Below are 12,653 nucleotides of genomic sequence, written 5' to 3'. Positions count from 1 at the left end.
CCGTGTTGTCTCTCCAACAGGTGTCAGGGTGGCTGAAGTCCTCCATGAGGACCAGGGCTTGTGACCACGAGGCTGCTCCTATCTGCCTATAGAGGGCCTCATCTGCTCTGTCCTCCTGGCCAGGTGGCCTGTAACAGACCCCCACCATAACGTCCCCTGTTCTTGCCCTTCCTCTAATCCTGACCCATAAGCTCTCTGTCAGCTCCTCCTCCATCCCCAGGCAGAGCTCCACACACTCCAGCTGGTTGCTGACGTAGAGAGCAACACCCCTTTCTTGTCTCCTCTGCCTTCAATATTTTGTGATATTTCAAGTACTCATCTAACTAAAAGTAATCAACTTAATTATGAATTTTAAACTTCTAATGTATTCTGCAGGTCTACTAATAATGATGAGACAAACCAAAGTGACAGTAAGAAAGAAGAGAATTTCAGAGCATGAAGGCTCTGGAAGGATCTGTGTGAACTTGTACGTTTGTTGCAGAAAGGTAGTGAATCTGCTGTGGAAGAGACATCAGCATATGCAGAAAAAATCCTCTGTTTTTTTGAAGAATGCAGAGCAAATTGGTTTTCCATACTCTGAGAAGACAAGGCCTCCTGTAAACAAAGTATCCATTTCCCTAGTAATGGAATCTAGGCATATAAAAATGCATATATGGCAGCTAGTAGCCTACAGAAAGTCTAAATGTTTAGGAAATGGTTGTATGAGAACACAAAGGAACTTATTTGAAAACAAGGCTTTGTTTTTGTATCTGTTCCTCGATGAAGGAAATGGTGATTGTGTAAGCTCAACGAGAATTGCTCACATACATGAATTCCTTCCCAATTGCAGAAACTGAGGGCAAAAATACCCTTTTTCCTGCTGAGGAGACACCAGTTGAAATACCTAGGAGGCTGCAGTAGCTCTTGAGCAGACCGAATCTGAAATACGGTCTCCTGGCAGGCTGTATCCATTCATGGGAATGCTACTGGCAAATTGGCCATGTAAGCAACCTGTTACAGAAAACTTTGAACTGTTGAATTGGTGAAACATCAACTGACAGACATTTGGTATATATTTCAGAATAGCTCTTCCTGACTTTTTCTCTGTGTCTATACTGATTTGAAAAATCGCACTTAATTGAGAGTAGTGTAATTTACTTCTAAAATAGATTTATTTTCATTCCTCCCTTCTCCAAATAAGAGCATCCACATTGAGTAATCAAAGTAGCATTTCCTTAAATTCACATGTTTCTTCAGTCCAAATAGTTTCACTTTTTTGGGCTCAGGCTTAAAATTATCTCTTCTTCCCCCGCCTCGCCCCCCGAGCGGCACAGGGGGGAAGAGGTAATTGAGGCTACAGTCAGTTCATCACACCTCGCTTTCCACCACTGCTTCCTCATTGGGGGAGGAACTCCACACATTCCTCCCCTGCTTCATCGTGGGGTCCCTCCCATGGACTGCAGTCCTTCTCCAAACCCTTCTGGCGTGGGTAATTTCTTCCATGGGGTGCAGTCTGTCCGGAACGGCTGGCCAGCAGGCCCTCTGTGGGCCACAGCCTCCTTCAGGCATCCAGCTGCCCCAGCATGGGATCCTCCATGGGCTGCAGGTGGATCTCTGCTCCTCCATGGACCTCCATGGACTGCAGGGGGACAACTTGCCTCACCATGGTCTTCACCACAGGCTGCAGGGGAATCTCTGGCAGGAGCAGCATTATTCCTCTCTTTCCTTCTTCACTGACCTTCCAGTCTTCCAGTACCTCAAGGGGGCCTACAAGAAAGAAGGGGAGAGACTGTTCGGTAGGACCTGTTGCGATAGGACTAGAGGTAATGGTTTTAAAATAGAGGGAGGTAGATTTAGATTGGATATTAGGAAAAAATTTTTTACGACGAGGATTGTAGAGCACTGGAACAGGTTGCCCAGAAAGGTGTGGAAGTCCCATCCCTGGAAACGTTCAAGGCCAGGTTGGATGAGGCTCTGAGCAACCTGATCTAGTTGGGGATGTCCCTGCTCCTTGCAGGGGGGTTGGACTAGATGACCTTTGATGGTGCCTTCCAACCCTAACCATTCTATGATTCTATGATTCTGTGACCTTGGCGTCTGCAGCCGTTCCTCTCACAAGAAATTCTTCACAACAGGCAGGCAGATGCGACTCAGGTTCTCTTCACATCTCATCTCCTCTCAGCTTCTTGTAGCCAGGCCGGGCAGAGTCGGGCCCAGACAGCTGCCTGGTGGGAGGCCAGAGGGTGAGGGCTGCAAGGCCCACAAGGCTCGCGCCTCCTCCTCTGCGCCACTTCAGCTTCTTCACATCATGTTCTTCTTTTTTTTTTCTTCCTGTTTTTTCCCCTTCTTAAATACGTTTTTGCAGAGGCGTTATCAGGGAACATTCTGCTACCAATTGGCTCGGCCCTGGCCGGCAGCAGGTCCGCCCTGGGCCTGACCAAGTCCACTGGACAAAGGGGAAACAACTTCTAGTAGCTTCTCACAGAAGCTGCCCTTGTAGCCCCCCCTCACTAAATAAAACCAGAACAGTGGAGAAAAAGTTTTTACCATTAGTTCAGTAATATATTAAGTTCTGTTCCGCTCCTAATGCAACTAACACTCCTGCTGTAATGTAAATCTAAGTAAAGTTTTATAAACGTGTGTGTGTTTTTATTGCTCTGTGCTCAAGATTGTCTGAGTGTATATGAAAACAAAATGACTTCTGAAATTACAATGCATTAAAGCTGTGTATGTATGTCCAGGAAGAAGGCACATGGAGTTTCCTTTAAGCTTCAAGTGTAAAGGGCATTTTAAACTGTGAGTATTTTCCATAAATGTATAGAGCTCCCTGCATTTGCTATTCCAGATGATTTCCAGATGCTTTCTAAAAATTAAAGTTTCTGGATATGAGAGCACTTTTTTTTTTCCCAGTGTACTGCTGCTTTGGGCTGGATTTTTTATTATTTGGAGGAATTGCAAAAAGTCGGAAAGCTCTTGGACAGCTGAATGCTATTGAGCCAGCTTCTAGGATTGCTTTATGGCAAAGTGCCAGCAGAGCTGCTTGCCTGCATTTGTCAGAAGAGAAACACTGTTCAGTTTTATTCTTGATCATAAAATAGGCTGTTTCAGGATTGCCTTTTGGTAGATCTCCCATTCTCAGAACCATGTTGAAGAAAATGGCGAGGCATTAGAAGCTGAAGTAACTGGGGTGAATGCACTTCAAGTTCTCATGAACATTACTTATGTAGAGCAGATAGTTGGGTCACACTACAGATCAGGCTTGCTTTGCCAGCTATACAGGTATTTTGTTGCTCTGTTTTGGGCTTCCAGATATCTGAAGAAATTACATAGTGGGTTTTGAAGAGATTTCTTCTGAAGCAGCATTAGTTTGAGCTCATTGTTCTGAGTACTGCCGTGTGCAACTTCCTCGTGTAACGTGGGAACACTTATGCACTAAACTTCTTGGATTAATGTTTTGAGGGGCAGTAAATATTGTTAGCACCTACAATAAAGTGATCTTGAGTTAAGTTAAGCAAATTCAATTGCGATTTCCTTGCCTCCCATATGCTGTTGTGTCTTTTGTCCATAGAAGCTGATTTCTAATCTTTCCTCCCAGATCAGCTGGGGAACCTGCAGTTTACAAATTTCAGTGCATAGACTTAGAATAATCTTCTAGGAAGACAGAAGTCTAGATTGTGATGTAAGCCCTAAAGTTCAAGATTTTTATGTCCATTGTGATACCTATTAGTAGTATTGTTATATCTGCATATTTTCACCGTAAGTATAAATGCGTTTTCTGTCATTGTCTTTCTAGATAGACACTTCCTTGGCAGTGTAAGAGAAGGACTACTGTAGTATAATTTTGCACTGCATGAGGAGGATTTCTTCTGTATCTGTTTGGAATTTCCTGGTTTTATAAATATCTGGTCCTTGGGTTATGTAACAGGTAGAACAAAATACCTTGTCTTCCACTTCTTGATATCTCTTCAGAGCTTGCAGCCTAGAATGTAGAGTACTTTTTTTTTTTATTTTATTAGAAACTTCCCTTTGCAGTCTATTTTCCAAGTTTGTTCTCCTTAAACAGCCAGGATACAGCTCCTACAGGATTGTGAATCATTGCAATAATTATAAATCAATATTTACTCATAAGATTATAAAAAACCACGACTATAATACTACTATTGATAATCAGAAATCTGAATCTCCTTCCCATAATAACACAATATTATTCACAGGACACTTTATTTAAAAAAAAAAAGACTTTTATTTAGCGTCTACCTGATGTGCTCATTAGGGGGCACTGCACAGCTAGAGAAGAATCAGTGGGATTTGCAGAGAAACTTGAATGCGTTTCCAGTGATCCCATTTCACTTTCCATAACCTCCTCTTCCAAACTATACGGGCACAGTGTAAGATGAAAGTTATTGCTGTAATTTAAGCACAGTTATGACTAAAACTGGTTTTCATAGGAGTTTATGGTAACTATACATGCTAGAATATAAACTTTCAAATTCCTTTTCTGTGTGCAGAGAAGTGTCTTCATAGTATTGTCTGATTTGCCATTTGTGTGGATCTTAAGAAGACACATACTTCAACACACTACATTCTAAATGTTAAACCTGGAGCAGGATTACATTCATTGGACTTTGATTTAGTTTGTTGGAAATATGGGTTATTCCCAACGGATCCTGATGGGGAAATGTTAGTCTCAAACAATTACTTTCTCTCTGGCACTGTACACAAACATGTATTTTGGTTTTGGACATGGACTTTTCTGTGATGAATACCAAAATCTTTGCAACTGGAGAGAAATTGCTATAAAAAGCAGTTTATAAACTCAACACAGAAGCAGAATGCTTTTGCAGTAATGAATGTTAATCTGTACCGGTATGTTTCTGAAGAGAATGTACAGGGAGTAATTTTTTCCAGGTGTTTGAATTGATATGGTGCTACATTGAGAAAATTCCTGATTATGTTATAGGGGTTTATTTTTCTGTTTGTTTGGTTTAGCGCTCCCCTTATACACATTAGTCAATGTTTGCACAGATTTCTTTTTAGATTTTTCCAAATTTCAAAAACTCTTCTTTTGGGATATGGGCCGTTTTTGTTCTGCGTTATGCTAGGCAGCATGCATCTGTGTTAGTTTGACTGGAGCATTTAGGTTGTGTAGACAGTATTAAAGATAAGGAAATAATTTCATAAACTTTGATATATGTTGAGCCTAATTTTAATCTATTTTGTCCTGTGTTTTATGTGCCTTTTGCTTCTTACCCCGTCTCCTGCCGTAGCCTTACAAGCAAATGGCAGAATATTGTAGGATCTAGTAAGGAATATGACAAGAGTAGTGTGTTCCTTCTTGAACTGATGTATTCTCCCTGAGACCTTTTGGGAAGTAATGCCTGTTCTGGTGCATTGTCCACCCTATTTCAGCGATTGTTGCATGAGTAGGTACTCATGCTTAATGCTACTTAGGTCAAGAGTATGACAAATGAGACTACATGAACCAAAGCTGCCTAGAAATAAACCTTGTGGTCATCCTTATGGCTAAAAACACAAATAAGGTAGTCTTTGGTATTGACAGCTATTGTACTGAACTCTGGTCAGGGAAAAAATGAATGCTATCTATGACCCCTTCAAATGTCAAACATGAACATGTTCTATTCAGTTGGATTTTGCAGGACAATACTTACATTTCACACTAGAAGCAAACAGCGTAATTGTACTGTTTCCAAGGGTGTCTGTTATTCTGGTCCATGCCAGCCTATTGCTTCACTTCTACCACCTCTGTCAAAACAAATTTTTCAGTTGTGTGGAGCCAGTTCTCAGTGTGTGATAGTCTGAAACACTTGTCTCTTAAGAATCTTGTAAATAATCATTGTCTATGTTTTCTGTCTAAGCCACAGCTGTAGTCAATGATTTTTTCACTGACTATAATGTGAAACATTTTAATGCTTAAATGAAGATTTAAGACTAAAATCTTAAACATCTTAGGATAAAAGCATGGCAGATCTTGTTTTCTAATACTTCTTACAGTGATAGTTAGGCATAAAATATTAGCATTAACCCTTATTGTCCAGTCTTAGTATATAACTTCATTTTTTTTTTTGTACTTTAAGAAAGATTGAGTTAGTATGTGAAGGCGTTAATGTAGCTGTATACTCAAATAGGGACTTCTATACTCTAGTTTTACAAGCTGGCTATGGTTAGATGCCCCTGTGTTTTCTGATGAAGAGACAAGCAGCCCCTCCATGGAGGAAGAACATTTACTTCTCCCCACTGTCCCTTTGGTTATTGTTTTTCCCTTTGGTTTTTTGCATGAAAAAAATCACAGTCCTAGTGGATAATAAGCTGAGCACAAGCCAGCAAAAGACCCTTGCAACAACAAAGGCCTGTATTGCTGTATTAGCAAGTGTGTAGCCAACAGGTTGAGGGAAGTGACAGTGCCTACCTGTTCAGTACTGGCAAGGCTGCGTTGGAAGAACAGTTTCCAGCTTGGGCTTCCTACAGACGTTGGTGTACAGTAACAAGCCCACTGGAAGGGCTTGTCAAGATGATGGAGCATGTGATGAAGGAGAAGCTGAGGGACTGGGCTTATTAATTCTGGAGAAAAGGAGGCTAAGGAGGAGGGGAAACCTTCCTGCTGTCTATGATGGAGTGAGGAAGACAGAGAAATACTTCTCACAGCTGTGTAGTGCTTCCACATATTCCACTATGGAAAGTCAGTAAGGGAAATCGTGATAAGCTATTAGGAAAAAAAAAAATCACCATGAGAGATTTAGATATTGGAACAGATTGTCCGGAAAGTTGTGGTCTTTCCATCCTGAGAGCAATTAAAAACACAACATGGCTCTAGGTGACCTGATCTATGTTGGCTCTGCAGTTGTGCATGGAGGTTGGGTAAGTTAATCTCCAAGGTCCTCTCCATCCTGAATTATTGATTAGACTGTTGTTAGTGAGATGAGTGCCCTTTTAATCTTCTGTTTATAGATAACATGACAGAGTTTTGCTTAGGTTTCGGTCCAGCTTGCCTGTTTCAGGAGTGTTAATACATGTTACAAACGTACAGACAGTCGACACATTTGATCTTGTGCTGTAGAATGATATCTGTGGGCATCTCCATCCTCACTTGTTCCTCTGAAGATTTAGCACCTCTAATGGGGTCTTTTTTTGGAGATGTAAGGTAAAGCAAACTAGTTTTGAGGTAAATAATGTGTGCCTCAGGGCATCTGTATCTGGGAGACTAGTGACTGCTGCTCTCGTTTTACTGAGATTAATCTTTTAGCAGACAGTTTTCTCACTCACCTGTGTCAGGAGTGCACCTGATTATTTCATTAACTTTAATAAGCAGGAGCATGCAAAATCAGCAGATTATTGGATTTCTTCTTCCTAGGTCAAACTTCTGGATTTGCATGTACCAAAATGCTTGTAACACTTTTTGTATTTGACTTTCAATTGTTCGCAGCAATTGGAAGAAAAAAGTGAGGATGAAGAGGATAAAGAGTGCTTAAAGCAAGCAATAACTGCCCTACTAAATCTTCAAAGCAGTATGGAACGGATATGCTCTAAAAGTCTTGCAAAACGAAGGCTTAGGTAAACATGTTTCCATTTTTCCTGCTTTCTGCTCTTAATGCTTTACTATAAATCCAGGGCTCCCAGTTTCCTCTTTTAGTAAACAATGAACAAAATAGTTTGTGACAAGCCTGCTTTTTCTGAGGAAATGACATCAAAGCCAAGATAATTTGTTATTGTTTTAAAACTGTTCTAATTTCTATGTGTCCTTGCATTCTGGTATTTGAGATGTTCTGAGAATTCACTGGTAAGTAGAAAGTTATAGCATTTATGGGTTAATTATGCTCAGATAATAAATATCTACTTAAAAATATTATAAAAGTACTTTTCTGTGTGATTAGAAGGGAATGTTCTTGAATTTGAAACTACTTATCTGAAGAGGTTTTTTTGTGCAATGGCTGTTTAAAATTGCCACTGGATAATAGAAACAGATGCACAGATAATGAGTACTTAGTTGCACTATTGTAGCAAATTCTTGGATTATACCATCTGTTGTCTGATTTAGTGATAATATTTGTGCAGTTATTTAAACATGTTAAAACTTTGCTTTTGCTCTTAAAATTGTTTCAGTATTTTCTTTGCCAAACAAGTTCTGTGCTGCAAAGTGTAATCTTTAGGCTTGGACATGGATGCATTTAACAGCTTATTTTCTCTGAATGTGCTTCTTTCAAATTAATGTAGTCTAAAATTGTCGGCCATGGAAATGAGTAGTTTGTTAGGCTAAGAAGCCCTAATGGCTTGCCTACTTCTGGTTGCCTGTGTTTAGGTAAAACATTGCTTACAAGATAAGTAGAAAATTTATCAGATTAGGTACTTAAGAGAAACATTAATCAAGGCTTGTAGTGGTGCTGATACTGAGTGCTAAAATTGCATTCTCAGTGAAATTCTCACCACTCAGAAAGATGATCTTGTATTTTTGCTGTTAGTGATGGTTGTGGTTTTTAAATAAACGTGTACTTTCTGCTGCCTTTCTCCCATCCTTCACTGAAGTGAATCTGCATGCCGATTCTATACTCAGCAGATGAAGGGGAAACAGCTAGCAATTAAGAAAATGAATGAAATCCAGAAAAATATTGATGGTTGGGAGGGTAAGGACATTGGACAATGCTGTAACGAGTTCATCATGGAAGGAACACTCACACGTGTAGGAGCGAAGCACGAGAGACACATATTTCTGTTTGATGGCTTGATGATTTGCTGTAAGTCAAATCATGGCCAGCCAAGACTTCCTGGTGCTAGCAACGCAGAATATCGTCTAAAAGAAAAGTTCTTCATGCGAAAGGTACAAATCAATGATAAAGATGACACTAATGAGTACAAACATGCTTTTGAAATAATCTTAAAAGATGAGAACAGTGTTATTTTTGCTGCCAAATCAGCTGAAGAGAAAAACAACTGGATGGCAGCATTGATATCTTTGCAATATAGAAGCACACTGGAAAGGATGTTGGATGTAACAATGTTGCAGGAAGAAAAAGAGGAGCACATGAGATTTCCAAATCCTGAGCTTTATAGGTTTGCAGAACCCGACTCTGAAGAGAATATTGTGTTTGAAGAGAACATGCAGCCTAAATCTGGAATCCCCATCATCAAGGCTGGAACTGTTGTCAAGCTCATTGAGAGGCTGACCTACCACATGTATGCAGGTGAGGCACTTCATGTTTGTAACCAAAACTCAAGGTGGTGACTAGTTTATGCTTCTTTTTCTATGTTAAATACATGCAGCAAAATATATAGTGTGTAGAAGGAGGATATGCTTTGCAGTGCACATATTCTAACATGCTTTTTGAGTCAATGTTTTGAGATCTAAATGTGCAACACTGTAGCAGTTAAAAATCAAAGAATCATAGAATGGTTAGAGTTGGAAGGGACCTTCAAAGGTCATCTAGTCCAACCCCCCTGCAAGGAGCAGGGACATCCCCAACTAGTTCAAGTTGCTCAGAGCCTCATCCAGCCTGGCCTTGAACATTTCCAGGGATGGGGCATCCACCACCTCTCTGGACAACCTGTTCCAGTGTTCTACAACCATCATTGTAAAAAATTTTTTCCTAATATCCAATCTAAATCTACCTCCCTCTATTTTAAAACCATTTCCCCTGGTCCTATCACAACAGGCCCTACTGAACAGCCTCTCCCCATCTTTCCTGTAGGCCCCCCTGAGGTACTGGAAGACCGCTATAAGGTCTCCCCAGAGCCTTCTCTTCTCCAGGCTGAACAGCCCCAACTCTCTCAGCCTGGCCTCATAAGAGAGGTGCTCCAGCCCTTTTATCATCTTTGTGGCCCTCCTTTGGACCCTCTCCAACTGGTCCATGTCCTTCTTGTGTTGGGGACTCCAGAACTGGATGCAGTACTCCAGGTGGGGTCTCACCAGGGCAGAGTAGAGGGGGAGAATCACTTCCCTCGACCTGCTGGCCATGCTCCTCTTGATGCAGCCCAGGATGTGGTTGGCCTACTGGGCCGCAAGGGCGCATTGCCTGCTCATGTTGAGCTTCTCATCCACCAGCACTCCCAAGTCCTTCTCCTCAGGGCTGCTCTCAATCCATTCTCCACCCAGCCTGTATTTGTGCCTGAGATTGCCATGACCCAGGTGCAGGACCTTGCACTTGGCCTTGTTGAACTTCATGAGGTTGGCATGGGCCCACCTCTCCAGCCTGTCAAGGTCCCTCTGGATGGCATCCCTCCCTTCCAGTGTGTCGATGGCACAACGCAGCTTGGTGTCATTGGCGAACTTGGTGAGGGTGCACTCTATCCCACTGTCCATGTCGCTGACAAAGATGTTGAACAGGGCCGGGCCCAACACGGACCCCTGAGGAACACCACTCGTGACCGGTCTCCACTACTCTCTCACTGCGGCCATCAGCCAACTCCTTATCCACCAAGAGGTCCGTCTGTCAAACCCATGTCTCTCTAGTTTAGAGAGAAGGTTGTTGTGCGGGACAGTGTCAAAAGCTTTGCACAAGTCCAGGTAGATGATATCCGTTGCTCGTCCCTTGTCCACCGATGCTGTCACCCCATCATAGAAGGCCACCAAATTGGTCAGGCACGATCTGCCCTTGGTGAAGCCATGTTGGCTGTCACCAACCACCTCCTTGCTCTCCATGTGCCTTAGCATGGTTTCCAGGAGAATCTGCTCCATGACCTTGCCAGGCACAGAGGTGAGGCTGACCGGCCTGTAGTTACCCGGGTCCTCCTTGTTCCCCTTTTTAAAAATTGGGGTTATGTTCCCTCTCTTTCAGTCATCGGGGACTTCACCAAACCACCACGATTAAAAAAATGAATCCACAATTAAAAATGTGAATCCTGTTTGGGTGAATGTCATGGGACATCCATCTGCATAAGCTTATTCTAATGCAAGGGATGGAGGGGCATGGGCCTGCAGGAATTGAGCTCTAGGCAATACTTTTTCCTGTATACCCCAGGCTACAAGAATTGCCTTCCCTCAAGAGACTGGATGGCTAGCATTGCAGGAGAGAATTACGTGCCAAGCAGTTTCACTTAAGGGTTGTACTCTCACCTGTGTTCGTGCTGGCGTGTGATGAGAAGACCAAATACCAGCTTGCTAGAAGCAGTCACTTGCATATTTGGCCTTGGAACTTGGCTTTAATCAGAATTTCAGTGGCAACTTTTGACTTTGGGTTTCTGTTTGTGTTGAAGATACATCGAAGGCATTTATGTGATCATCCAGTCCAACCTCAGTGCGTGGATTTCTTTTGATAGTGTCCCAGGATTTTCATAAGCTACGCTGAAAAGCATGGCCTTTGGTTTTGGGTTTGGATTTGAATTTATTTTTTTTTAAATTCTACCTGTATGTCAGTTATTCTAAAACTTCATGCGTCTTGGCATTAGTGCTTCTTATATTCAAGAATTTTTTTGTTATTGTTTTCTTTTTACTCTTTACACTCTGATTATCCTATATTGTTCTTCTGCAGCTCAGTCCTGGATACCCTGCATAGACAAGGAATATTTGTTTGGAAGAAGTGGGGAGTAAGCAGAATATATTTACTGTAGTTTAGTACTTTGTTTATTTTTAAAATGCTTGTAAATACATCTGTTTACTCCTTTACTTTTATTACTCTTCTCCATATTTTCTTCAGTTGAGCTTTTCTATCATTTATTAGAAACCCAAATGCAATATCGTGCTGGCAGTTTTTACTAGAGCATTTTTGTGCCTGTCTTAATTTTCTTGTAACTTTACAAACTTTTAGCTCTTGACTTCAAATTTTGCAGGCTTGATTTATGACATAATTTTTATTTTTGGAAGTTAAAATAATACAATTCAGCTTAGAGAAAGGAAGACACTTTCTTTTTTTTAAAGCTAGCATTGTATTTGGCAGAGAATTAGCAATAATTGTACTTCATTAGTACCCTTGTGAACATTCGCTTTGCTTTGGCTAACTTGCGCACCATTGAGAATTGCCCTTTCCGTACACACTGAGACTTTGATGCTGTAGCCTTGGCATTGCTACAGGCGTTAGCAGTGCTCTCCACACCTCATCTCTCTCCAGGGAGTGTCAAGCTTACATTCTCCAGTTCCATAAAACAGAAAGGCCTGTTTTTAAGGAACACATGACTTGTTGAAATATGTCTCTTGTATTGGTTTTTTGCATCTGTGTGGGTTTTTGGCCTTTCTAGCACATAGGACGTGAAGGAAGAATTTGGATAAATTTATAAGATCCACCTTCATCCCCAGTCATTTAAATCCCCACTTGTAACAGCCCCCATTTAATAAAGCTTTAAATATATTGCTTGAAATATATTGCTAACATTGTAGGTGTGTGTATGACAAAACTGAGAATGTGGATACTGCCAGATAGGCTGAAAGTCTTTGACCAAAAGAATAAAAATGGTTGTCTTGTGGTGTATTTAGCCTGTCTTTGTAGCCTTAAAGATCTTAGTGCAACATCCATGGACCTGATGCTGAATTACTAGGTTGCATGTCATTTCTCAACACCCTTATCTTTCATTCTGTACCTTCTGTTTTATAACTGATTTTCTGTGAGGAAAAATGTCATCATTCTAACCATTCTGTGCTGTCTTTTCGAGAGGAACAAAGAAATAGAGATATAGTGACTCAGCCAAAAAGGCTCTGTTGTACAGGAAACAAGGTCCATTTGCTATGTAAATCA

General features: G+C 41.2%; 1 protein-coding gene across 6 annotated transcripts in view; it reads left to right on the top strand.

The window, feature by feature from the left end:
- The window catches only part of SOS1 (SOS Ras/Rac guanine nucleotide exchange factor 1), a 69,449-nt gene that overhangs the window by 38,357 nt on the left and 18,439 nt on the right, over positions 1–12,653 (top strand). For all 6 annotated transcript variants that reach the window (XM_086743645.1, XM_086743647.1, XM_086743646.1 and 3 more), the window contains 2 exons: positions 7,421–7,548; positions 8,518–9,173. In XM_086743645.1, the coding sequence (XP_086599771.1) occupies positions 7,421–7,548; positions 8,518–9,173 (784 nt within the window). The remainder of the gene's footprint in view (positions 1–7,420; positions 7,549–8,517; positions 9,174–12,653) is intronic.

The sequence above is a fragment of the Chlamydotis macqueenii genome, chromosome 3 (genome assembly GCF_036417535.1).
Source record: "Chlamydotis macqueenii isolate bChlMac1 chromosome 3, bChlMac1.mat, whole genome shotgun sequence".
In the NCBI taxonomy this organism is placed as follows: domain Eukaryota; kingdom Metazoa; phylum Chordata; class Aves; order Otidiformes; family Otididae; genus Chlamydotis; species Chlamydotis macqueenii.
The sequence above is the reverse complement of the archived record's forward strand: the minus strand, read 5'-3'. Positions and strand labels throughout refer to the sequence as shown.